This window comes from Spea bombifrons, chromosome 4, assembly GCF_027358695.1.
Source record: "Spea bombifrons isolate aSpeBom1 chromosome 4, aSpeBom1.2.pri, whole genome shotgun sequence".
In the NCBI taxonomy this organism is placed as follows: Eukaryota; Metazoa; Chordata; class Amphibia; order Anura; family Pelobatidae; genus Spea; species Spea bombifrons.
Genome location: NC_071090.1, coordinates 8,436,246 through 8,462,793, shown reverse-complemented (window position 1 = coordinate 8,462,793; position 26,548 = coordinate 8,436,246). Strand labels below are relative to the sequence as shown.

The 26,548-nt window shown below is 43.0% G+C and overlaps 2 protein-coding genes across 2 annotated transcripts in view; both read left to right on the top strand.

Moving 5' to 3' along the window:
* Positions 1-17,931, top strand: part of GALNT10 (polypeptide N-acetylgalactosaminyltransferase 10) — a 58,377-nt gene extending 40,446 nt beyond the window's left edge. The window contains exons 4-12 of the mRNA XM_053462352.1: positions 4,082-4,248; positions 10,348-10,533; positions 11,164-11,347; positions 12,388-12,505; positions 13,650-13,757; positions 14,507-14,728; positions 15,203-15,319; positions 15,423-15,572; positions 15,945-17,931. Coding sequence (XP_053318327.1) covers positions 4,082-4,248; positions 10,348-10,533; positions 11,164-11,347; positions 12,388-12,505; positions 13,650-13,757; positions 14,507-14,728; positions 15,203-15,319; positions 15,423-15,572; positions 15,945-16,112 — 1,420 coding nt within the window. The 3' untranslated portion in view covers positions 16,113-17,931. The remainder of the gene's footprint in view (positions 1-4,081; positions 4,249-10,347; positions 10,534-11,163; positions 11,348-12,387; positions 12,506-13,649; positions 13,758-14,506; positions 14,729-15,202; positions 15,320-15,422; positions 15,573-15,944) is intronic.
* Positions 17,932-22,318: 4,387 nt separating this feature from the next.
* SAP30L (SAP30 like) lies at positions 22,319-25,078 on the top strand. The gene is made up of 4 exons (XM_053462357.1): positions 22,319-22,617; positions 23,068-23,190; positions 23,868-23,966; positions 24,508-25,078. The coding sequence occupies exons 1-4, from the start codon at positions 22,426-22,428 to the stop codon at positions 24,637-24,639; spliced, it is 546 nt and encodes a 181-aa protein (XP_053318332.1). The 5' UTR covers positions 22,319-22,425; the 3' UTR covers positions 24,640-25,078.
* Positions 25,079-26,548: the final 1,470 nt, after the last annotated feature.

Genomic DNA, 26,548 nt, shown 5'->3' with positions numbered 1-26,548 from the left:
GCCCGGAGTCTGGTTTCCTTCCTTTGCTGCCTAAATCAATTGAACCATAAAAATACTTATGTAGACTTCCTATAAATGCTCAGAAGAACTTTAGTTCTATAATAATTAGTCTGTCCTGTAAATGCACACCCCTATCAGTCCTACAACACGGTGCCAAGTGATTTCGCAGGCAGGGCAGCAACTACGGTTGAGACCGCTCGCAATCACTTCCGCAAGGACCCGGTGCTTACCTGTGACAACGTCTCTTGTACCGCCTAGGGGAAACAGGAACCCAGTGGCGTCACGTCAGTTTACATCACATCATATGACCCTGCTCTGTTCCTGCTTCCCCTGGGCGATAAAAGAGAAATAATTTGCACAGCGTGCGAGTAATTCAGAGGGAAGCAGTGCCCCCTGCGGAAGTCTCTGAGCGGCACAAAGAGATCTGCAGTTCAGGTAAGGGGGTGTATGCGTGAGTATCTGAATGAGGGAATCTTTGTGAATAATTATCTGTGGGTGAGGGAATTAATGAGTATATGTGAATGAGTGAATGAATATTTGTGAATGAGTGAATGAATGTGTGATTACATGGATGTGTAAGTGGGGGGAAGCATGGCACAGGGAGGCTGTTTGAGGCAAAGATATCACAGGGAGGCTGTTTGGGGGCAAAGATAGTACTATGCTTCCAGTATGGGTGCTAGGCAGGTCCTGTGGATGTAATCTGCGTGCCAGGGCTGACATTATACTAAGGGGGGTGGGGGCTGGCTGGGGGCAATACGCAAGGGTGTGGTGGCATTAATTCACAAGGGGGTGCTGGCTGGAGGCATCACATAAATCAATACTAAAAGGGGGACTGGGTGGTGGGATAAATATACAAGGTGGAGCTGGCTGGGGGCAATACACAAGGGTGTGGGGCAATGGGGTATTAATTTACAAGGGGGGCTGGTTAGGGGCATCACATAAATCATACTAAAGGGAGGGCTGTCTGTGGGATAAATATACATTTTTTAAGATGATAATTTTTTATGGCTCGAGAATGAATATCCAAATGGCCTGTGGCGGGAAAAAAAGGTTCCCCAACCCTGATATAGCGGGTGACGGAGGGCTTAAAACCTTCTCTCATCATTTGTAAGACATGAACATTCACTCTCTCTTTTGTCGGGGGATTACTTGTTGTCCTTGACTTGGATTTATTTTTCATGATTAAGTAAATCCTAATTAAGGCAGGTGCAGTGATTGCTGTTTATTTTGCCTGTTAGAAAATGTTAATTCTTTGCATTTCCCTGAACCATTATAATGGGGCCACACCGTCTGAAATGAAGCCCACTATGTGGTCTCACTTTGTGCAAAGGAGAAATTGCAAAAAAAAAAAAATCTATAAATACGTTTTAAAAACACGAGGAAATTAAAAGGAATATCAATGAGCAAAATATCAAACATTAATCCGAACATCAAACAAAGCCAAAAAAAATAATGGCAAATAAGTAAGAGCAAATATTTATACGGCATTAGGATTTATAATGAACAGTTCTCAGATCTCCACGATAAAGGCCGCTTTTCTGGCACTAAATGGATTATACTTATTTATTTCATTACCTTGAAGTGTGTAAGATTTCCACCACGCTATATCATCATCGTGTTATCTTTATTAACGATGGGTAAGGAATCAGAACGTGACGCACCTTGTGTCTTTGAGCGCCTCTATAAAATAATACACAGTAACATACTCTGTGAGTGTTTTCTTCCAAAAATAAAAACTATTGGATTTGATATAATAATCAGTAATTCTGTAGCTAAAGCACATCATCCTCTGCTGACTGCACATAAAAAAAAAATATCTTCCTAAAATAAATTGGTGACGGCTAGTACGGTAGTTCTTGGCTCCGGAAGCTGGAGAGAAGCTCAATTGTCACCAGTTAATGAAGTGTTCACAGTTACCTGCAACCGACCGGCGGAATGCAAGATGAATAATTTCACAAGCGGGCAGACCGAGCGGGACGATCTGTCTCCAGACTGCTCTCTGGCAAACCCTGCTTCACACCTGGATATTTCCGCAGTACAGAGAATGTAACACCTGTCTACAAATCTGCCTCTCCCGGCACAAAGAATCGCTGTTCTCCAAAACATTCGTCTGGCGTTTATAGTCCTCCACTGGCAGCTCTTCATTGAGCTTTGCTGTGTTTGTGTGTGTATATATATATATATATATATATATATATATATATATATATATATATATATATATATATAATATATAATATATATAAGTATAGACAAATACAATGTGATTAAGCTAATAACACACAAACATGTCATGTCTTGATTGAGCACACCCATTAAACATTCACGGTGCTGATGTTTTTCCATCAACACTGAATGTTTAATGTGCCTTAATTTATAGAGTAAGTGAACCACTTGGGTTTATTAACTGGTCGAACCTCTTTGGCAGCAATAACGTCAAACAGTAGCTGAGGATCAGGCCTTCACAACGTTCAGGAGGAATTTTGGACCGTTGTTCCTTACGGAACTTGCAGAACTGATAAGCTCAGCCATATTCCTGGGATGTCTGATGTGAACGACTCTCTTGAGTTCATTTAACAGCATCCCTAATGGGTTAAGGTCTGGGCTCTGACTGGGCCGCTCCAAAATGCAGATTTTTAAAGTTATTTTGTAGTAGATTGATTTAGATTATCACCCAACGTTCATGTCGGTATGCAGTTCTTCAAGGTGCTCCTGCCATGGACTCCATGCGTTTTAATGTTTTGTGTATGTAGACTCATGAACAGAGATGTTAACCAATTCCAATGATTCCTTCAAGTCTTTAGCTGTTACTTTAGGATTCTTTTTACCTCATTGAGCATTCTGTGTGGTACCCTTAGTCATCTTGGCTAAGCAGCCACTTCTAGGGAGAGTAGCTACAGAACTAAATCATCTCCATTTATTAACAATTTGTGGACTGAAGAATATGTAAACTCTTTGAGATGACCTTGTAACTCTTTTCAGCTTCATGCAAACCAACAATTCTTGATTGCAGGTCTTCTGAGAATTGTTTGTGAGGCATGGTTCACATCCGCAGATGATTCTTCAGAACAGCAAACTCAAAATGTTTGTGTTTTTTATGTCAAAGTAGCTCTAAAACTCGCCTCCAATCCGGTTTTATTGATTGGACTCCAGGTTTGCCAACTCCTGACTCCAATTAGCTTTTGTTGAAGTCATTAGCTTATGTATATATTCACATACATTTTCTAACCCATACTGTGAGTGTTTGAATTGTGTGTTCAATATGGACAAGTACATTACAACAGCAACCAGCAAGATAACAATAGGGCATATATAACTTAATGGGGAGAAATTACCCTTGAGTTCCTGAGAATATGCAGTTATGTAAAGATTACATTGTTGCAAAAAAAGCTTTGCATTAAAGGAGCAGTGCAGTTTCATCTTGACTATACCTCATCACATTTTGATACCACCCCCATAGAAATATATATATTTTTTTGTCTCCTTAGTTCAAGTAAACTTGAATGTTGTTAAACTTTCTGCCTTAAATAGTTGATGTGTTCCATCACTGATTAAATCACCCAACTAACCACCAAAAGAGCAATTACTGACTTCCCGGCTGGTATCAAAGGGGTTGTTATGTGGTTTTAAATACCAGGCATCATACGCTATAGAGTGGAATTTGAGAAGGACCCATGTGCCTCATGTTAGAGAGGATAGTGTTTGATATCGCTGAGTGGAGAGCTTGAGATAAACACTTAACGGGTGTTTATGAAATATTCATCCACTTATCATAACAGCGTTGGTATCGCCCAGAGAATACAGCGCTGACAGTGATTAACGGTGTTCCGAATATCTCTTTAGGAAGAGATGATAAATTGCTCTGCCTTTTGCCTGACGTCTGTCCGCAGAGACCCGCTCTGCATCGTCGCGCTCTTTAATGTTGTTACGTGTAGCTCTCCCAGTCCCGTGTGTACTTTCACACCTCTCGGCTGGTGTTTTCCCAGATGTTCGCCAGTTGTCCTTATTTAACACGCGCTCGGGGCATGTTCTGCATGAAAAGCTGACAGCTGTCCCGTTTGTGTCTTCTCTGGTTTTCTAGCTGCAAGAGCAAACTGTATTCGTCGAAGCTGCCAAACACCAGCGTGATCATTCCCTTTCACAACGAGGGCTGGTCCTCCCTCCTGCGGACCGTGCACAGCGTACTTAACCGCTCTCCCCCCGAGCTCATCGCGGAGATAGTCCTGGTCGATGACTTCAGTGACAAAGGTTCGTATGTTTCAAGACTCTCAAGCTTTCGGTAAATCTTCCATGAGCAATGTTCTGCCAAAATGAACATTCCGATGGAAACCGGAAAAAGAAAGCCCATTGACTGTCGATGAGATGCTAGTTGATGTCATTGGAACTCTGAGCCTGATTATTCCTCCCCATTCATTTATCCTACCACTATAAGTAGTGGCCGATGTCAAGGCCAAGGAGTATAAGCACATGTATCAGAGCATCGGTTGCATTTTGCCTTGTATAGGGACCAAGGTATAGTATTAAGATACAGTAGGATCTGGAGACAGAATGTGAAGGGTTAAAGGGTCCAGGGATATTGGCAGAGAGCTTGTGACACAGGATTAATGTTTGAAGTCGGGAAGATGTCACATTCTGGATTAGAGATAGGAAGAAGCTCAGTGACATAGTATATATATATATTATATATTATATATTCAGATGTTTGGGGTCGCTCAGCTGTTTTCATGGAAAACAAGGAAATTTCTAGCTGTAACATTATTGCAAAATGTTTTTCTAATGATCAATTAACCTTTTAAACTTAAACTTGTGATGGGAGTGACACCTACAAAGATATTCGATTCAAAATCAGCCGTTTCCAGCTACAATAGCCCTTTACAACATTAACCCCGTCTGCGCTGGATTTCTCGCCCATTTGGCGTTATTTTAATGGACAAAATTTGCGTTCCTTTCAAAATGGAAGTGACCCCAAACTTTTGAACGGTAGTGTATAAGCGACGGGAGAAAATCACATATAACCAAGTACTTGACATTTAAAGTGTATCTGACGCCGTTCCCAGATGCTTCACTTTACGGCTTATATACCGAATAAAGCCGTGTAATGGTGTTTAATGGTTAAAGTAAGCAGAATAGACAGTAGTTTTATTAAAGCTAAAAGCTGTGACAATGTTGTTTTCTCTTTAAGTCTCCCTTTCACATGCTACTAATGTGATTCCGGAGAATATATTTTGGTCCTCATCAGGCTTCTGCTTCTTACTAAACAGTTACTTTCAGAATATGGCGCTCCTGTATAGCGCACTTGCGTGAAATAGGGCTTTGTCGAAGCGCTTGCTTTATTTTGTTGCCTTTGTATACAGAACAGACACGTATTTTGGAGAGAGGGAATGGGATATTCAGGCAGAATCTCAATCAGCCATCAGACAGCTGCGTATTCTTCAGGCCTTCAATCAGCGACGACGCTCCGAGTCCTTTCACTCAGCGCCTTCTCGTGATTTATCTTCTGCTGCTCTGTATGTGGAAACTGGATGAGCAATCTGTCTATTTTTTTTTTCTTCTTCTATTATTTTCTCTCGGTGCTCAAAGCTTGAAAATCAGACGGTGTCGGTAAATAGCTGTGAATCACATTTACTCCCGGTTGTTTAGAAATGCATGGGCTGTGGACATGATGCTGACGGTTTCGCTCGGAACACGCTGCAGGCAACCCGTATTAATTACAGGAAGCCTGAGAGGCGCTTAGTCTAAATGTGAAAAAAAAACATGAATAGAATATTCAAGAACAGGAATATTAAATTGATAGCTTTTTCGGCATCTGGAAGTCCGTCTGCTCGTCCTTTTACATCAGGATAGTAAGCTTTGGGCACATCCCTATCCAGAATGTGACCTTCTCCGTGTCTGCTTATCCAGAAGGTAAACCACAGTCTCCCCCATCTCTTGGGCTGTATGCAGGGCCGTCTGGGGCAAAGAAATGCACTGGGGCCATAAAAAATATATTATATAAATATACACATAAGCTACACACGCTTGCCCACACACTGCTATATACACTGCCCTTACACACACACACACATATACACACACACACACATACACTGCCCTTATATACTGCCCTTACACACACACACACACACACACACACACACTCACATATGCACTACACACATACACTGCCTATAAACACACAAATGCACATACTGTACACTGCCCATACGCCCACATATGTGCTACAGACATACAGGGTCACACTTGCCCTAACACTTCTCCCCATCTCCATAGGCATAAAGATAAGACAAGACCAAGGACCGAATAAGGCTGGAGCTTTTACAGCTAGAAAAAAAAACCTAGATGGGCTGATGGGTTCTTATTAGCCGTCAAGTACTGTTTATATTACTGTCTATGCGTTATACAGATCCAGGAACTTGCCAGGGTTGGCCCTTCATGTTTCACAGTGAATTTGGCGAGCTGAATCTGCAAACCCACCGGCAAGACTCTTGCTCTATTTAACGAACCCTTCCATCCCTGCCTTAATGATATTTAATATTCGAGCTGCATGGTGGTAAATGTTCACTTTCTCATACAAAAACCCATTGGTGTTATGGTGCGTAGAACTGTTATCCATCCATACATCAGAATTATTATTTCCCTCTCTGATAAATAATTCCGTACCCCTTGGCAGCTCTATCAATGTAGAATACTTTGTGTGAAATTTGAACAGCTGTTCTCTTTTTTTTCCCTGCAATCAGAGTAAATTATTTAGCTGGGCTTTGGCTGCCAGAGCCCTAATTGCCTCCCTGAGAGCCTCTTTAATTTTCCGCAGACCTCCCATCTGTTCGGTCCCCAATGGTCGCCATAAGCCGGAGCCGTATCGGCTATGCTTTGCTGCCCTTTTTGTTTGCACTCGCCCTTTTGCCGGTGGCTTGAATTGTATTGGGACCGTTCGTGTTTAGATTGTAATTGCAACCTGTTGACTTTATACACGCATCATCTATCAGATTTAAAAGGAGCCTAGTGTGTCAAAAGCACATATTTTCCTGGAAATACGGGTGCCACAAGGGTGCGGGGGGGGCGCTATTCCTGCATCCCTATCTGCCACGCAGCTTGATACCGGTCAACCGCTCAAATCTGAAGGCATGTGGAGTGCGCTAAACTTGTCTAGGAAAGTATAAGCGTGTGTGTGTATATGTATACATACATACACACACACATACATACATATACACCGTGGAGGAACTTGAATGCAGAATCAGTGCAGTCCAAAAATGGTGGTCAATATCTAAGTAACCCAAGCAGAAAAGAAAATAGGGTCCATTCACTAAAGAGCGAGTTTACAATAGAGGTGTACATTTCGGTTGACTGATATCAATATGCATTATGCAGGGCTAACTCAAGGGACAAGGAGAAGCTCATTGGGCTTATCCTCCGTAACACCCAGTCATAACACAGAGTTGAAATAGTTAACTTTTGTGTAAACACATCCTTTAGTGAATAGACCTAATGTGTCAAATACAATCAGTTTTATTGAACAGACTCCTTAAAAGACCACTACAGGCCTGGTTTCGTGTTAAATGTGCAGGCATGTATTAGTTATTGGAGGTAGAAACTGAGGCTTCTGTCTTACTTAACTCCTCCCCTGCTTCCCGTCCTGGAAGCAAAGAGCATACCTTAGTATGCTTCTTGCACATGCTCAGTGGACTGCTGCTTCTACTGAGCGTGTGCAAGAAGTTTACACGCCATTGCTTCTTGCTTCTCTTGAAGACGGAAGAAATAATGGAACAATCCATGCCTCCTATTATGCATACAGTTAAGGGCATCGGAGTCCATGCAGAAATGACTGCAACATGTATTAAAAATAAAAATATAATTTTGAGGATTAAAAAGACAATAAAATTGGGTGCTGGCTCTAGCTTGGATAGGTAACTGAGATAACGAAGGCTCTGTAATATTTCAGATACCCTGCCATTAGAGGTTTTACGATCCCCACTGTTCGTATGTTGGGTAGAATTTTACTTGCCTAGCTTCCTTTCCCTATATCATAATCATTACATTTATTACATCGTTTTCTCAGCTTCACGTAAGATTGGTCAAAAATCAATTTTATGTAGGATTTATTTGTATCCTTTTTTTTGTTGCACGGTCTGTAGGTTTACTTATCTCTAATGAAATATAAAATACAGATAATCTGGATAAATCCTAATTCTAATGGATGTACTTTTCTACACTGACCCCCCCCCCTTCTATTTCATATCCAGCAGTAGAAACGAGAATTTTCCACCTGTCGATTTTATTTGTTGTCCTATCCAGGTGCCCAAATCTCATTATTTTTTAAATATATTTACACGGTAACTAGCTTTTCTGGAGCTGTTAGGATTCCTGGCAAGTGCTTCACAATCTTTTCAGATCTTTTTGTTCCCAACTGAGCCAATTTTTGCCTCATCCGTTCCTTGAAAGCCACATGTAGCTGCTGAATTATTAAACCCGTAAAGCTTTAATGTCTGCTACGCCGCCCCAGAGGACTGCAGTCAAAGAGCGAACCGGTTCTTAGTATGAGTGGAATCACCGAAGCTTTGTTGCTAAGCTTTCTGGCGCTATGCTATACCGGGGCATGGCGGCACGGACCCGGCTCTGCCCAACTCCACCAAAGGGTATGATGGGGAGCTGGAGCCACAACTGCATCTTGTATTCACAAACCGGTATTCATCTCCGGTTCAATGTATAGTTCTAAGATTCTTTGTTGTCTCGTGGAAGCTTTCAACTTCTGAGATGGGTCTTCAATGACGTTAAAGGTGCTCTATGCATCATTAAAAATGTTATTTCCAGTACTGAGCGCCCAAACCCTTGCCAGAGATAACTTTTAACCGCATAACATTTATACCTCATTGATAAGTATCGCCAGGGATATTTATGGCAAGCACTGATAGGCTGTTTCCATAGAAGCTGAATAATCTTCTTGATTAAGTCTTCAGAGGAATGAATAAAATGGCAGATCTCTAAGGTTCGTTCCCTCAAGTTACCAATAAAAACAGTTGGGATAGCCGCATCAGACCAAATGGATTTCGGTTGTAGTTGATTTCTTTTATTGGGCCATCATAGCATAACGTAACCAAGGCTTTCAAGACCTCAAGGATCTCGTTGTCATATGGAAAGGTTCCGAAAGCTAACGTAAAGTTTACACCTTTTTTCCATATTGGCCCAAGAAAAGGCGTAAACTTGCGTTAAAGACTCAACGTGGTAGAGAATGCTGTTTTGTATAAGTGGACCAGCACCTTTATTGGTGACAATTACTCATAGAGTAGTGATCCTCTGCATGATACCAAGATATTCATTAGTTAGAGCGCTGAGTCCTGTTAAATAAGCGCCAAAGCTTTGGATATATTGTATTTGTGGTTTGCTACATGAACTCTGGTTAGCTTATTATTTAAGCCTCCCTGTTCCTTTTGAAATTGCTTGTCACTTTATATTCTACAGCATTCCTTTATACTTCAATCAAAGCAGCTATATCGGGAGACAAGCGTGATAATATTGCATTCTATTAAGCTGCAGCAGAAGGGTTCTACTCTGTTTAAAGATAATAACGTTCTGCTCGAAAGATGAGGCTGTTTCTACCTGCGTGATGTCTTCTACAGCCACCAAAAACACATCTTTTACAAAACCTGAAATCATTTTCTATGATAGGTCTCCGTCGCCGCCGAGTAGAAGGAAGGGTTATTACACACTCACTGTATGATTGAACTGCTGTATGCTGAGTTGTGGGTTTTTGACCCAAGTACTCAAGGATCGGGTTACTAAGACCCTGTCTTTCAGCTCGACTCTGTATAGTCTGCAGCTGATGTTCCTACCAAGCTGAGATGACCCCCTGTGTCTCTGAAAGTATGGATAACAAATGTGTGGACCTCCTACAGCAGTGTTTTACTTTATCCACTATTGATCCTGACCATGTTGAGTCGGACCACAACTTCTCATCACATTCTATCAGCTCTTCTCTATGAAATAAAACTCACGGCTAAGAAAATATTCCATGGAATCCTTTAGCCTTAGTTTTTTGGGGGGGTTTGAGCATCATATTCGTATTTGAAAAGACTTATAGGGAATTGGAGGTGCCACGTATTTAACATTATCTGCAGATGTAACTGACCTAAAGATGCATCCTTAAATTGGGTCATCTCCTTGTATAAGCTGCCAAGTTCTATTGCTGAACCCGACTTTACCTTCACGGAATTCATAATTGTCAGATTTGAACCCAACGTTTATCCGCTCAGGAATGATACTGGGGTCGTGCAAAGTAAAGCTCTGTCATATAAGGCATTCCTTTTTGTGTGTGTTTGACCGTAATTATATAATCTCTCCTACGCGCAGAGCATTTGAAAAAACGTCTGGAGGACTACATGGTTAACTTCCCTAAGGTGAGGATTGTGCGAACGAAGAAGAGAGAAGGCCTCATCCGTACTCGCATGCTTGGAGCTTCAGTAGCCATTGGAGAAGTCATAACGTTCCTCGACTCTCACTGTGAAGCTAATGTGAACTGGCTTCCGCCATTGTTGGGTGAGTTCTGTCACCTTCGGCTAGATCACCTCTACAGGCCGTGGTCTGAAACCAGAGGGTCAGCTGATGTAACCTAAGGAAGTTTTACTTTACTGAGAGGGCGGTAGATTCATTGGAAATTCATGGGGCTAATGTAGCTATCATGAACCTAAGATGAGACCAAAAGACTGATTAAAGTCTTCGCTTCAGGATAAATGGGGGCTGAACGGTTCTCGTTTTCTGCCAAGTTCTATGTTGTATTTGTAGTAATTACGCTGACACCCAGCTGTACGTAACATTCAGCCAGCATTCTAATGGTTAGCGAGTCAGAATGTTTGAAAACGGCCCGGGATTCACAGAGCTCCCTCCTGTCCTTCTACAAAGGCCTTTTTATGTTTCTGTAGAGAATGGTTGCCATGAGGATGGACAGGATTTAAACTGGCATTTATTGCTGACATACTTCCTTTTGGCTGAGTTTCTGACCTGAATCTTTCCTTACTGTATGACGGTTCAAGTGGCAACAGTACACGCCATTGTACCCAGGATTCAATAGAGCTTTATCTTACCTTCCATAGATATGCATGCGCATCAAGTTTGCTTGGCTCCTGTCTCACATTGGCATTTTGATGCCAAACTTTTGTCCTCCCGCAGACCGAATCGCTCAGAACCGCAAGACTATCGTGTGCCCAATGATCGATGTTATTGATCATGACCACTTTCAGTACGAAACCCAGGCTGGAGATGCAATGCGGGGAGCCTTCGACTGGGAGATGTTTTATAAACGCATCCCGATTCCTCCGGAGTTGCAGAATTCGGATCCCAGCGAGCCGTTTGAGTGAGTTTTACGCTCTTTTGACTATTTATGTTGTCATTTTATAACCTTTCATGTCAACAGCATAAGAGTTCAGGGTAGATTGAGTCAGTGGATACATCAGAACGCAGCCATTAGAAGAAATATATTACAGATAACAGACAACATGTGAAGGGATAGGATTAAAAGGATCATATGACTGGGAATTCTTCTCCCTATTCATCATCTGTTCTCTTCCCGCACACTAGTCTTCTTCTATTGCAGCGTTTGTAATAAGAGGTACCTCATTCTCTCTTTTAAGTTTTATTGATGGTCATCCAAGCTGTTTGCATCTTTAAGACTAGTGGCAAAAAAGATAAAGCACATAAAAGCACCCAATTTTTCCTCCCCCCACCACCCAGCTAGGTGGGCAAACTTCAGGTTCACTGGGGTTGGGGTTACTGTCCCACAACCTCCCTATCTATTCATGCAATCTGACGTCATCATGGGATCTTCACCCCCCAGTTGCGTGGCCCAATGGCATAGCAAACCTTGTCACCGTCGGGCCACCTCTAGAGAACACAGCCGCGTGATGTAAGCCCTTCACCATCTCTAACCTCCTCCAGGTTCTTTTGAAACGCATAATCAAAGGCACCCAACCAGCAGTTGACATTGTCCTCGTATTCACTGATATGCTGTTTCCTAGAATGTATCCACATAAGTTAGGTTACAGATCGTTTATACTTAGACCAGTCTTTTTTGGGACCATTTTAAGGTAATCACAAGTAAGGAAGAGATCTGAAGCTTCATCATCTCTTCTTTATGGAGTGATGACCGAACGGACCAATTTCAATGCCCCAAGACTGTAAATATCCTTCAACAGAGATCAGGTCCAGATCAGCCACAGACCTCCTCCTTACTCTCTGTTACGTAAATAAGAGTGGACCTCGTAGTAATCTCCTCAGTATAGTGTGACGTGGATCCCTTCAGGACGGAGGACCTCTCGCCTTTATGTACCCGTTTCTGCAGTAAGCATTTCTACACCTCAGACCTGAGCCTGGGCTTTCCATTTTGTTTCATTACAGGTCTCCAGTTATGGCCGGTGGATTATTTGCAGTAGATAAAAAGTGGTTCTGGGAACTTGGAGGCTACGACCCTGGTTTGGAGATCTGGGGAGGAGAGCAGTATGAAATTTCCTTCAAGGTCAGTGTGGGATCTTACTGTTGATACCCCACCACATTGCCAACATGAGGCTATAGTGCATTTGGCCAGATCCCTTTTTCCTGCGTACGCATTGACACTCCGCGTATGAGCGCAGATTCCTCTGTCTTTATTATTCCCGACATCTGTGTAGTGCCGTGAACCCCCTGTCATACAACATGCCCACTTCACTAGAGACAGTTACTGTCGCACCCCTGGTAATTAGTCCCCCGCTGCGAGACCCTTTGATGTGCTTGGGACATGTCACACGGTAACAGCTTTGTTTATTGTCTTGGAATTAAGATAAAGTGGTGCAGTCATCTGTAGCTGATAGATTAATTACTGTGGTGAAATCACGAGTACAGAGGGGCTGGATGCAAGGAGAGGCCGGGTGGAAGTTATAAAACGAACGATCGCTCGGCCATGGGGGTTAACTAAGCGTATTTATTATCAGGCGGTGCTGACAGCAATACACAGAACACTCCAGAAACTCCAGATCTAAATGCTCTCCATAAATTGGAGCTAGAAAATGCCTATACCCCTCCCTGATGGATATGTCCTCATCACGGCATTTTCCTTTTTGGTGTCCACAGGGTTAAACCAGCTTTCGAAGAGTAGTATTCTCCATAAGCTTATTTTTCCACCTGTAATAACCATACAAGATGTGAATTGTGCTCTACAACCAAATTGTCTTCTCCTAATAGAGTAATACACAGAGGATGCCTTTCAACATCGTCCTTTTCTTAGAATTATTTGATTGTCGGAAGAACCTAACAAATAAAGGCTGTGCATACTTTTCAACCTTTTTTTCTTATTAAACTATCCAGTCTTCTGGGAACTACCTGATACAATCATTGTTTGGGTTCCTCACCAAACTAATGGGGTCTTTAGTTGAAGTACATAGGGTGTTCAGACGTGGAGTCACGCAATCTTTCAGGACCTCAGAGGTTTCTTCTGTATTCTGAAGAAGAGGTACATGTGGTTGGGACTCTACGTTTCTTTTTGACGATGTTGGCCAACCCCAGCTAGTTCCTCTGCAAGAAGGGAGTTCCAACAGCTTTAATTACATTTTGTTCCTGGAAATTTAGTTTTTAGAGAATGTTGCCTAATTATATTTTCATGATATTCTATGTTGAATAACTTTTAGGTGTGGATGTGTGGAGGTCGAATGGAGGATGCTCCGTGTTCCAGAGTGGGGCATATTTACCGGAAATATGTACCATATAAAGTGCCTGCGGGGGTCAGCTTGGCTAGGGTAAGTTTTTATAGAGGTACATGAACCAAATCATGACCATGGGCATCTGTTAAGCTCTGGGGTAACTCTTGTTTCAGTTTTACCATTTTTCACACAAAACTCAATGGGCGCATGCGCTTCCCCTTCTCTATCCATTTTGTATTATGGGGCATGAGGCCGTCTGTCTTGGAGCATGCCTTTCTCAGTACCGGTGTAAGGTCTCATGCTTCTCTCTGGACCATATCTATTACCACCTGTAGTAGAAAGCGAAATAAAGTATACTGATGCCAGTATGGGAAGTTATTATTCTACATTTGAACGTTAAGTAGAGATTGTTTTATGCAATTCTGTTTCCGCCGGTTTCTCTAATATCTACGTCAGTCTTCTACGTATTTTTTAATTTATCTAATATCCTCAGCAATTAGTTAGTCTGATTGTTATTATTTTTTATAAATAATACCCTTTGATTAGGAGCCAAATGCAGAAATTTTGTTGGGGTGGCGGGGGGTGGAATTTCAGATGAAGCATCAGCGCCCCCTGGTGACAATATGAAATATTTGTTGGAAAATAAAGTGTTCCCACCTTTCTAGAGCTTGAGTTTGGATCTTATAAGACTACCGTTTTTTAAATGCATTGGACGCTAGTTGGGGTGGAATAAGGACTTTGGCATCCATGGGGCTGGATAAGTAGAAAGTATCCAAGGGGCCAACTTTTTTGTTTTGTTTTTGTGGACACTTATTCACGTAGGCTGCCTTTCTTTGCTGTTGTAGAACCTGAAGCGCGTGGCCGAAGTTTGGATGGATGAATACGCCGAGTATATTTACCAGCGCCGACCGGATTACAGACACCTGTCACCGGGCGATGTGGGATCCCAGAAGGAGCTACGCAACAAGCTAAACTGTCAGAACTTCAAGTGGTTCATGACTAACGTAGCCTGGGACCTCCCGAAATTCTACCCACCGGTGGAGCCACATGCCGCTGCCTGGGGAGAGGTGAGAAGGGGTTACGGGGGGGGGCATTTACAGCCATTTTTACAAAGCCCCAAGACTTTTGAGAAGGGTTGTGTTTTAGAAGCTACAAGCTGGTTTCTGAGAGCCACCACCACGCTCAGATCCGTGAGATCCAGTGATCCCGTCACTGTTCTTCAAGCGATGTGAGTCAACCTAGATCACTAGAAAGGATCCTAACTAGATCCCAACTACCAAACAGGAGTCAAAAAACAGCATCTGGTCTCAGCTACCATCTTCTGAAATTTCTAGCACCTCATGAAAGATGCCAAGGATATTTCACAGGATTAATAGCTCTTTAAGAGACGTTAGATCCTCTGTTTAGGTTGAACGCTCTAGGCCTTTACATATAATACCCATATCTTTTAAATAGAGGCATTTGTAGAGTTTCGGCTGCTCATTTATCTACTCAATACAGATGTATTGACCGCTTTGCCTCATGTATTCTGCGTCGTACAGATCCGTAACAAGAAGACGGGCCTCTGCGTGGACACTAAGCATGCGTCTATGGGCTCCGAACTACGTCTGGATATATGCACCAAAGGCCAGAAGGCTGATGCGTGGAGCAGTATTCAGGTAGGAACGTTACTCCTTCCACCTCAATAGGATTCATGTCAGATGGGCAGCGTAGCCACCAGTATGGGAAATACACGCGTTTATAAAGAGTTTTGTGTTACAGGTCTTCACCTTCGGCTGGCGGGAAGACATCCGTCCCGGAAACCCTCAACACACTAAAAAAGTTTGCTTTGATGCCGTTTCTCATACTAGCCCGATCACGCTGTACGACTGCCACGGCATGAAGGGTAACCAACTGTGGAGATACAGAAAGGTGAGTTAAGGGCCTGAGGAAATAATTGTTATGGTTGGGTGGTTGATACTCCTTGTTTTCCCGAAGTCCCGGCTAACCCACTTCCGTGTGGCATATACACTAAAGAAAGTTACTTCTTGGGTCACGGAGAAGAACTAAGCTGTTACACATGAAAATATTAATGGGGCAATTCCCTACATAATGGGACACCCCAGCCATATGATAGCTGTGTGTCCATCACAGTTGGGTACCTTATGGCCCACTCACTTCTGTGAACGTCCATTCCCATGAGTCTAAGCTGTTTGTTATGGGAGTTATAGCCAACCGTGAGGGAACCAGGATTTGCACTTGCCCCAGTTCGCGTCCGGCTGACGTTATTTATTTTATTCCCAGGACAAGACAATTTATCATCCCACCAGCAACAGCTGCATGGATTGCAACGAGTCCGACCGCAGGATTTTCATGAATATTTGCAATCCTTCCTCGCCCAGCCAACAATGGACCTTTGAAAACACCAACTCCACAGTCTTAGAAGCCTTTAACAAAAACATGAACTCCTAGCAGAGGAATATACATATATAAATAGGAATATATATTTTAAATCTATATTTTTTACTGGTGGGTGGGGAATCGTTTCCTTCTGAAAATTTTATTTTTCCTTTTCTTTTGTGTCTAGGTAAAAAAAAAAAAAGGGATATTTTGAAAGTGTCGGTGCAGGCTGGGATTACATGTTTTTTAATGACACTGTGGTTAAACATCAGATGTTTTGACCCATACAGAGATGTACGAAATTTGGTCTATATTTTTATCCTAGGGACAAATCTACAGCTAGCGCCAAATTGAGTAGCCACTAACGTTCATATATGGTTGGCTAAGAAGCCACAGAACTCTGCTGATTCATAGCGTGTGCCTTTTGATATAAGCAAATGCACCTTAGAGCTATAAAGTAGCTGTCTAAGAGGTAAGGGGTTACCTACTGTCCCCCCAAAAAAATGTTATCACCCGGAACATTGGCGAGCCTTCCAAGGGCCGACTTAAAAACATAAATCTTCGATGTATAATGAATACAGTGTATAAAACTGGAACCGAGAGGAATCTTGGGCTAAGGTGGTCCATCTTGACCAGCGCGTATAAACTCACTTAGATCCCCTAAAACGAGGTTAGAAACAGTGTCTGTGGGTATGACGGGGTACTCGTCACTGGCCTGGTGTCTTGGTCTTCTTTCCATGTTCTCCTCTAATGGAAGTACCTTCACATGCCATTGGGGATTATGTTCTAAGACTGCGTCTTTAAGCTCATGAATATTTATATTAATTGATGTGTTTCCATACCATACGATGTACATCTCATCATGACGTCTGTAGCTTAACTGCAGCATCGTTAAAAGGACCAGCTTGCAAGCACAAATGAGCAGCAAATGCCTAAACTTGAACCATTTTCTAGTGCCTTGCTGGACAGGACGGAGGGATGGGGCTTTCTGGAATGTTGAGACTGTGTAATCATTTTGTAGATAAGATTGTTTTTTTGCCTTAACCTCTCAATACCCAGGAGCCCTTTTGTATGATTGATATGTAGCGGATCTGTGAGTGTACCGTTTCATAAGCATGTCCTACTAATGATCTAATTCTTTGAGCGCCAAGGGACTAATCAAGAGTTTACAAAGCCTGACAGGTAGCCAATGGGCGTTCATCTTACACATGGGGAGTACTTTTTTTTTACCATGAGATGGAAGGGCCCTCCATGTTGTTCAATGTTGATGTCACTGATGATAAAAGCAAGAAAAGTACTAGAATTAACGCCTAATAATAGGAACTGGAATAGTATGTAAAACAAGACCACTGTAGTTACAAAATATTCCGAATGCTTTTCATCTATAAGATGACAGGAAAATATACTATGTTGTCTACTGTTGCTTCTGGAGACACTGGTGGAGCTACACTTGAGTGCTCGTTGTCCTCGTCCGTTATTGTATAGGAATACAGGTTCACTGGTCAACCTACTAAAATTGTCACCTCCGTACATCCCTTAACACAGGGCTGGGCAGCCAGTGACCCCTCAGCCGTTTTAAGGCAAGACTGTTTTCTAGAGCAAACTCCAACCCAGCACCTCATTTTATTATCTATCCCCTCTCATCCTCAGCAGACCAAGATGAGATGTGGCCGGTGAGTTCACTGTCGGTAGTTTCAGTGTTTATTGAAGGTGATGGGAAGGTGACCCAGCCATAAAGCTGGCCTTTACGTTATTCAGAGCCATTGTTTGGAGGAGATGGACAATGGTTTGCTCAGCCCTGGATTAGCTTGTACCGGCAGGACAATTCAACCACATAATCTACTGACTACCTCTGTTTAGAAGTACACATCAACGTGGCTCCTAAATTAAAGGGGAACTTCTGCCGATTTTAGTTTTTTTCATTATTGTTGGTAGCACGTGTTTTTTTTTTTCAACACACAGCTATTATTATGGGAGCTTAATCATACCACATCAATCACCACTGAGTGAAGGAGAGTACCTGTATAGAGAATGGCTCTGAAGGGCAATCACAGACCTATCCGGCTGAGCTCATCTGAGCAGACCCTGGAAACGTTAATCATTTAGAATATACTTAGACGTGTCCCTAAAAGATTTGGTATGAAGGACATCGTATGTGAGCCCAGTAGATCTGCCAAGAAGATGAGATGTTCATCAAGCCACCAGTGACAAAATCATTAAAACGTGCACAGTTGATTTGTCCAGGTCATCAACGTCAACTCGTTCTTTGTGGGACAATATTTAATGAATAGATAAGTAATCAGTGAACTTCTGGTAAGATCTTTCCCTCTTTGGACTTCCATGATCTAGACGTATGTGTTGGAAGAACATGTGAAATGCTTGTTCTACTATTACTTCTTGTTGTGTTTTACGAAATGATTGCCCCATTTCGATGGTATAGGGAGTGCAAGGCAGCTCGTATAACTGAATTTGTTATATCGTTTTGTAGGCATGTTTGTGTCTTGCCCTGTTGACCGTTTCTTTAACTTTACATTCCGTTCACATGCTGTCCAAGTCTAAGTGATAAACCCACTCGATGTGCCAAAAGCCGGACCGGAAAATGAAATTCAGGGTGTATGGGTTACTGGCGATGGGGATCGGATTTAATGTTTCTGTAGCCACGGTCTCAGGTTTTCCATAATTATTGTTTAATGGATTCCCATGCTCTGTATTTGTTCTGTCAATTTTAGGTCTCTAAAGGGAAATGTTCGTTAAAACACACATTTTAGAATATTTTAGATTGAGAGATATCTCTTTCTGGTACAAGCTGTTAATTCAACGGTGAAACTGGTACTTAACATGTGTAAGATGGTGGATGAAGACTGTATCTTGCTTTATAGGCAGCTTTCCCCTTTGGTAAAACAGATTACACGCCAAATAAATTGTCCCCTTGTGGTGAAATGTGCTGTTTTGCAGCAGCTGTAAAGCAAACTTCCAACTCGATGGAGGGAATAGGACAGAATAAATCTAATTTGTCTTTTCTTCCAACTAAAGTCATAACCAGTCCATTACCATAGAGTCCATTACCATTTATTTATCTTTTTTTCTTTCGTTTTGCTTTTTTTATATACCTTCTGTAAGCTTCTTTGTAGACCTTCTCAACAAAAGTTTATTCTGCTCAATAATTCCCTAATTCCATTAATTCTTGTAACCCATGGCTTTTTGAGATTCTCCAAGTTGGGTGTATAATTTTTGTATGTTTGGTACATGTGGTTTTCTTTTACATTTACTGTATGTGACATTACAATACTTTAATATTCTAGAATGAAGGCCCTTGGAATGTCTTACTGCTGTCGATCCATATGAATTTTTTTTTTTTTATGAACTTTCTGTAAAATCTCTTATTTGCTATGTTTTATGGAAAATCAAACTGGAAAAAAAATGTACATGATTACAAATGTTCGCTGCTATCAACATCAAGAGACATCAAGTAGATTGTATGATGAACTTCAGATGAAACCACTAATAGAACTAACTGGATGTTGTCCATGATAACACTGAGATGTCTCCTGTTCTTCTGGTGGGACGGATACTTCACACTCCTATATATTACCAGCTTCCTCCCGTTAGCTGAACTTGTCTCGCAGATACATGTGACTACGTTTCGGATAGACGAGGAAGGGTGGGTGGTTTTGGCACTTTAACCATAGTGGCTTGGATAATCCTTGAGGACTTTTATGACCTATTGCGTTGCTATGTTTTTAAAGGCTAAAATACAACTTATTTTATAATGTATTTAAATTGAATAAATTTTACAAATATTCCTATGTGAACGAGTGTTCTTTTGTTGCCGTGCGTATTTTGCGTTGATGTTTTCTCTGGCACTTAGGGTTAATCTATTATTTTCGGGAACCCTAGCTGCCCCCTCTGTACTTGGCGCAGACTTTCTTTCAATGTTCAGGTCTGGTTGGGTCAAGGAGTTACTTTGTATGGAGCGTATGTATTTTGGATAACGTGTATAGGGTTTGTATTTTTAATGTATAACAAAATGTAAAGCTTTGAGGGCGTGATGAGTCGCTACTTAGAATCTTTGGCGACACCTAAAAATAAATATCATTTGAAATGATGACTGTAGCCAGAGGTTAAGAGAGAGACATGATGTAGCGCTTTCCAGCTAGGAAAGGAGACGCAGAATCGTACCAGGGAACTCTTTGGGTTTTGCCTGTAGACTCCTGGTTGACACCAGAATCCTCCAGGTCACAGGGTCCCACGAGCCCCACTGCCCATCCATTTGCCCCTTCCCGTGACATCGGCTTGAACTCCCACCGACATCAGCAGGCAGGGCTGGATTAAGAGAATCATGGGCCTGGTGCTGAGGATTTTGGTGGCCTTTTTATGGAAATAAATAAAATAGACAGAATCTTAACTTCTCGGCATCCATGTGTACTGGATAAAGATGACATCAGTGCTAGTCAGATAATATAGGATAGAATCTAATGTGATGGAATTGGGAGTACATCAGTACACTAAAAAAAAAAAATTCATCATACACGGGATGCCTTAAATCACAATTTTGTGCCACTAATCCATTTTAATAAAATATGCAGATTGAAATAGAGTAAATAACACAAAACCTTTACTTCTCCTCTCACTGATTTCTGGGCCTAGAAAGGTTTGTCCTCTGAAGTGATCTACAAAGGAGGGTGTTTTATCTCCGAATAAGTAAAAATGAAATAGTTCAGTTTGTTTCTACAGTAAGTAAAGTGCCGGGAAACAGATGACCAAACACACACACCAGGACAAGCTCTACCACACCAACAACCAAACACCAGGACAAGCTCTGCCACATCGACACCCAAAACACACACACACCAGGACAGGCTCTGCCCCACCAACACCCAAACACCAGGACAAGCTCTGCCACATTGACACCCAAAACACACACACACACACCAGGACAGGCTCTGCCCCACCAACACCCAAACACCAGGACAAGCTCTGCCACGTTGACATCCAAACATGCACACACCAGGACAGGCCCTGCCACACCGACACCAAAACACACACACCCAGACCACATCGGCCATGTTTTCCAGGACACATCATCCCACCACCCAGTCCCGCTTTAATATCGATTTACATGATGCCCCCAGCCAGCAATCCCTTGTGAATGAATGCCACCACACCCTTGTGTATTGCCCCAGTCGGCCCCACATTTTATATTTATGCCACCCAGCCAGCCTCCCCTTTAGTATCATGTCAGTCCTGGCACCCAGATTACATCCACAGGACCTGCCTAGCACCCAGATTGGAAGAATAGGACTTGCCCACAATACTCATGTATACACCCTCCCCCACTCCCTTACATGAACTGCAGATTTCTCTTTGCCGCACGCAGGAACCCGCTGCTTCCCTCTGTGTTGCTCGAAACTCTTTTACTGCCCAGGGGAAGTGTGAAGTGCAGCAGGGTCATGTGACTTAACATGACTCCACCGGGTTCATCCATACCCTTGGCGGTACAAGAGACGTTGCTGGCAGTGTGCAACGCACAGGTAAGCAGCATGCCCCTGCGGAAGTGATTGTGGGAGTCGCCTGGCCGGGCGCGGTTGCGACTCCCTCAATCACAATTGCTGTGGGCTCAAGATGCTCCACCAGCCCCTGGCCAATCTGTCCTTAACTGGGCCTATTTTCAGGTAAGGGTTTCAGGTAGCCGAAGCCCAAAAAGTTCCCACTGAATGCACGGCAAGTAAATCACATGGGGACACAGAAACTGAGGTATGCCCGGCAAAACTTTCACTAGGGATTCCTGCACCCTACTGAACGTGGCCCACAGGGGCAGAAATGGCAGGGGTTCTCTGCAAAGGAAGACAGGAGGCTGCATTACCCACTTCACACCAGCAGGGGGCATAAGCTTTTGTTTTTTTTTTTTAACAAAATAGAGACACAATAGCTGCCTCCTGTCTGACCAATTCCATTCACAATATGTCTGCGGGTTCGGTGAGCTCTATAGCATATATTTACATCGAATGGACATCTGCTATGCATTGCTTTATTTAAGTGCACTGTCGCTTTAACTGCTGCAAAGGGCTACATTTCAAACTGGGCCAACTTTTCAGGGTGCCGCCCCTTTAAGGAAGTACACAGTTTGAGTTAAACAAGGCTACTAGCGTAGCCGGAAAAGGCGTGGCTTCTTGCAGCCTGTGTGACAGCGGGTCTGGCCAATGGTGTGTGCTATGTTTCCAGCGTCTCTCCGCCTACGGGAAGCAATGACCACTCAGCGTGCGGAAGAGGGCGGGATTTCCGTTGTCAGGGTGCTGGCGGCTCGGTTGCTGCAGGAGTCTAACTGGTGACAGGCCCGGCATGGTTGTTTTGTTTTTGTTGGTTTGATGATACGGAAAGAGCGGGAATGAACGGCTTCAGCACAGAGGAAGACAGCAGGGACGGGCCTCCGGCCCCCACCGCCCCGTTTTTTGGTCAGATCTGCTGCCTGATCGATGGCGGAGAGCGCTGCGCTCGGCCGGCGGGCAACGCGTCCTTCAGTAAGAGGGTTCAAAAGAGCATCTCCCAGAAGAAGCTCAAGCTGGACATCGACAAGAGCGTGAGTGACCCTGCGTATCCATAATCCCCATCATATAACTCCGCGCTGCGTGAAAGGGGCACTCCGGCCACCGTATCCGTTTTAAAGCTTATGATAGCTGAGGGGGCCTTTAAGTTTTTATGATGCCCCCCCGTAGGCTTTTTGTCCGATATACTCCCCTCCAGTCAGCTCCAGCACTGGCTCGGGGAGGGCTGTTAATAAGACCCCCGTGCACATGAGTGGAAAGCCCCCCATTCATTTCAGTGCAAGTGCTTTAAGCAGCCAATCAGTGACAAGAATTATTAGACCATGGTGGAGGGCTGCAGCTTCTCCCCTACTCCGTTATTACCCTCCCCAGCCCAGAGAAATAGGCACAGATCATGTAAATAGCGTTTAGTTCCCACCTTAACGACTACGGACCTCCATGTTAAAATGAAAAGAGTTTACCTCATGAAATGTGTTCTTCCTCAGGTACGGCATCTTTACATATGCGACTTTCACAAGAACTTCATACAAAGTGTCCGGAACAAGCGGAAGAGGAAGACCAGCGATGATGGCGGAGATTCCCCGGAGCACGAGACAGATGTGCCAGAGGTGATAGAGCGTCTCTACTTCCGAACGCCACAAATAGTGACGCTGATACCTGTTACTTGTTGTGCTCCTCAGGGGTCAGCGAAGTAAAAGCTGTTAATGATTTCATCTCAAAAGTGTTTTTTATAATAATTCTCCCTTCATGGGGCCAACAAGGGCAATCCTTGTTCTCTTGTGCCTAGAGAGGTGCCAACCAGACCCCACCGACGAGGACCTTGAAGGCCAAATGTATGCCTGGGGTTTGTTGGTTCCCTTTGTGCCGGAGAAAAAAAGCCTCTTGTTTCCGTTCTGGAGTCCCCTTGTTGTAAGATCAGACTTATATGGCTGTTTCTTTAGAATATATATATATTGAGATGCTCCTCAGAGGGGTTGCTCTGCAGAACAGGCTGTTACGCAGCTGTGCCCCCCCACTGGTTCACATTACTGTTGGCTATGGTCCATCTCCCGCGTCCTGCTCTAGAGACTGGCTTCAGTATTGGGGTGCTGACTCACATTTGGTCCACATGTGAACTGAGCAGAGCCAAAGTATCTTCACATCTTTTAGATAATTTTTACCTTTTTACCCTTATATTCTTCGAATCCGGTTACAGCTATAAGTAGTTAGGCTTTTTGATCACGGCTGCGCGGGGTGTTGACGTTGCCTCTTGGATCGTAAACTTAGTCTTTTTCTCTGTTCGCAGGTCGACCTGTTTCAGCTCCAGGTGAACACACTGCGCAGGTATAAAAGACATTATAAGCTGCAGACTCGTCCAGGACTTAACAAGGCACAGCTTGCAGAGGTACGCTAAGTGTTAATCCTCCAAGGGACTTTATTGGTCTCTGAGCCGTAGAGGTAAATGATGTCCCACTGATTCCAAAATGACCCCCCCCCCCAACAATCTGCATTACGGCTTCAAAACAGTCAAAGTGTTGAATGGGCCATACTATGTATGTAACGGGGGGGATGATGTCCAACAAGCCCCATCTTGTTACGATCTCATAGACTGTAGTCTTTAAGTAGTTTTCGTTTAGAGGATTTACAGCAAAATGAGATTATTTATCTCTTTAACGTCACGTGGGATGGGATGTGTCTATTTAGATGGGATAGGCAGAAGGCTAAGCTCTATTTAATATAAGGCCGGGGACTAAGGAAAGTATTCAGAGGGTCGGCAGGCTGGATGGGCTGAATGCCACTTTCTATGTTTTTATTTAACCTAAAGGCAGCGGAGGTAATGTGTTCAGCGGTAAAACCGGTGTCCCGCTGGCTAACAAAAATCCTTAATATGGAGCTTGAAGTCTTCATTTCCATCTGAGACATCTTCGTTGACTCTCCCTTAACAGACAGTGAGTCGACACTTCCGCAACATTCCCGTAAACGAGAAGGAGACCCTGGCCTATTTCATATACATGGTGAAGAGCAACAGAAGTCGGCTGGACCAGAAGTCCGAGAGCAGCAAGCAGCTGGACGCATAGCTGCCAACATGACGGGACTGACTGCAGCAGCCCTGGAAAGCCAATGAATTGTATTGTACATAGGAACCTTCGTATTGTGCCATAAAAAATGGAACTGGCCTCTCCTATCCATGACCGAGGCTTAGGAGCACATGTCTGTGTAAGGACTAGGGCATGTTGGACTGTGCTTTGCATGTGACAGGATTAAGGTACAGTAAGAACCAACCACCAGCTTGCTTCCCCCACGCATTTGGAGTCAAAGAAGACCGCAAAACAATTTGAAGCAAAAAAACGACATTCGGGCATGTTGGCCCTCCTCGCTCCGCTCTCGGCAGCTATGGACGGCTGATGTGAGATCTGCATGTGTAATTCTCAGCAATAAGGTGCTGTCCAGTATCAGTGTGACCACTGCCTTCTCTCCCAGCCCTGATTGGGATTCATATTCTTTTTAATTTCCATGTAAATATCACAACTATCACAGCGTGTTAGGCTTAGGAGACCTCTTAGGAACCCTTAGGGTAATCCACGCTTCGATCACTTTAACGTGAAATGTGTGAATACACACCGGACTGTTTTTTATATTATCAGCCAACAAATCAGCGTATCTCCTGTCCAGAAACTTGCTGCCAAACACCATTTTTCACGATCTTCTAGCCAGAGAAAAAGGCTTTTCCCCCCAGAAATAGGCGGATTCAGCGATGGACTAGATGATATATGGGGAGCTTTGGGATAGGAAGTGTCCCCGGGACCCTCACACAGTTACCGGTGGTCTTCAGAGCCCTGAAGCACATTCTGTGACACGATCCGGTATTTTAGGAATCCATTGTAGAGAATCTGAGCGAATGGACCGGGCGGAAGAAAGTATTTTGTATAATGTGAGTTACACTGCCAAAGAGCACCTGCGTATTCATGGTGTCCGTTATGTACATACGTGTTCCGGCAGACATAATGTATAGATCTTTATCACTAACACCGTAGAGGTCTGTAGACACTACTCGGTATCACGGGCTGGCGAGACCTTAATGACCGCACAAGCACGGGGTCCGTTGAGCCGTACTAACAGGTTCTAAAAACCCCTTTTATACATTCTTGTCTTTTTTTTCTTAGGTTACCATATATATATTTTAAAGTCATTTTTACACTTTTTTAAGTATTTATTGTACTAAAATATAGTCTTGAATCCTAATTAAAATCTCTTGGTGGTTCACAATTTGTTCAGATGTTTTTTCTTTTTTTTTTCTTTTTTTTCTTATCTCTGATTGAAATAAATTATAGTTTTGGGGTATTTTTTTCTTTTTTTTTTTCTTACACTTAATACAAAAAATACATTTCTTAGAAAGCATGTTTTGTGTGAAAAAGAATAACTAGCGTGCGTTCTCGGACCAAAGTCTAATGTGGTTGTTGTAGTATTTGTATCGTTATAAATATTGCATTACTACTCTGTGGAAGAGTAAAGATGCTGTTCCACTAAGGTAAGAAATTAACTGAGTGCTTGGTTATCAAATAATCTGAACCGATTGTGTTATTTTCTCTTAAGAAATATGATGTCATACATGCCGAATACATCATTGCACAATCTGTAACGCAATCTGAACCGTGGGATTGCAACCCCGCTGGCCTGCTGAGCTCTACCTCTGTTCCGAAAAGTGGGACTAGAGGGGTAAAATCAGGACTGTCCCATGCAAAGCAGGACAGTTGGGAGACATGCGTTGTTCCAGCCATGTGTTTAGCTGCGAAGAACAAAACTCAGAGAAATCCTTATACCTGACAGGCTATTTTTCTGTATAAAAAAAAAGAGTTTTTGGGTGCTGGAAGGCTATATGATCTGAAAAGAATCAACACAATGTATACAAAGCCTACTAATTAATCTTATTCTCACAAGGCCGGGGGTAAATATTAGTTATAGTTTATATTGTTTATTCTTATTAGT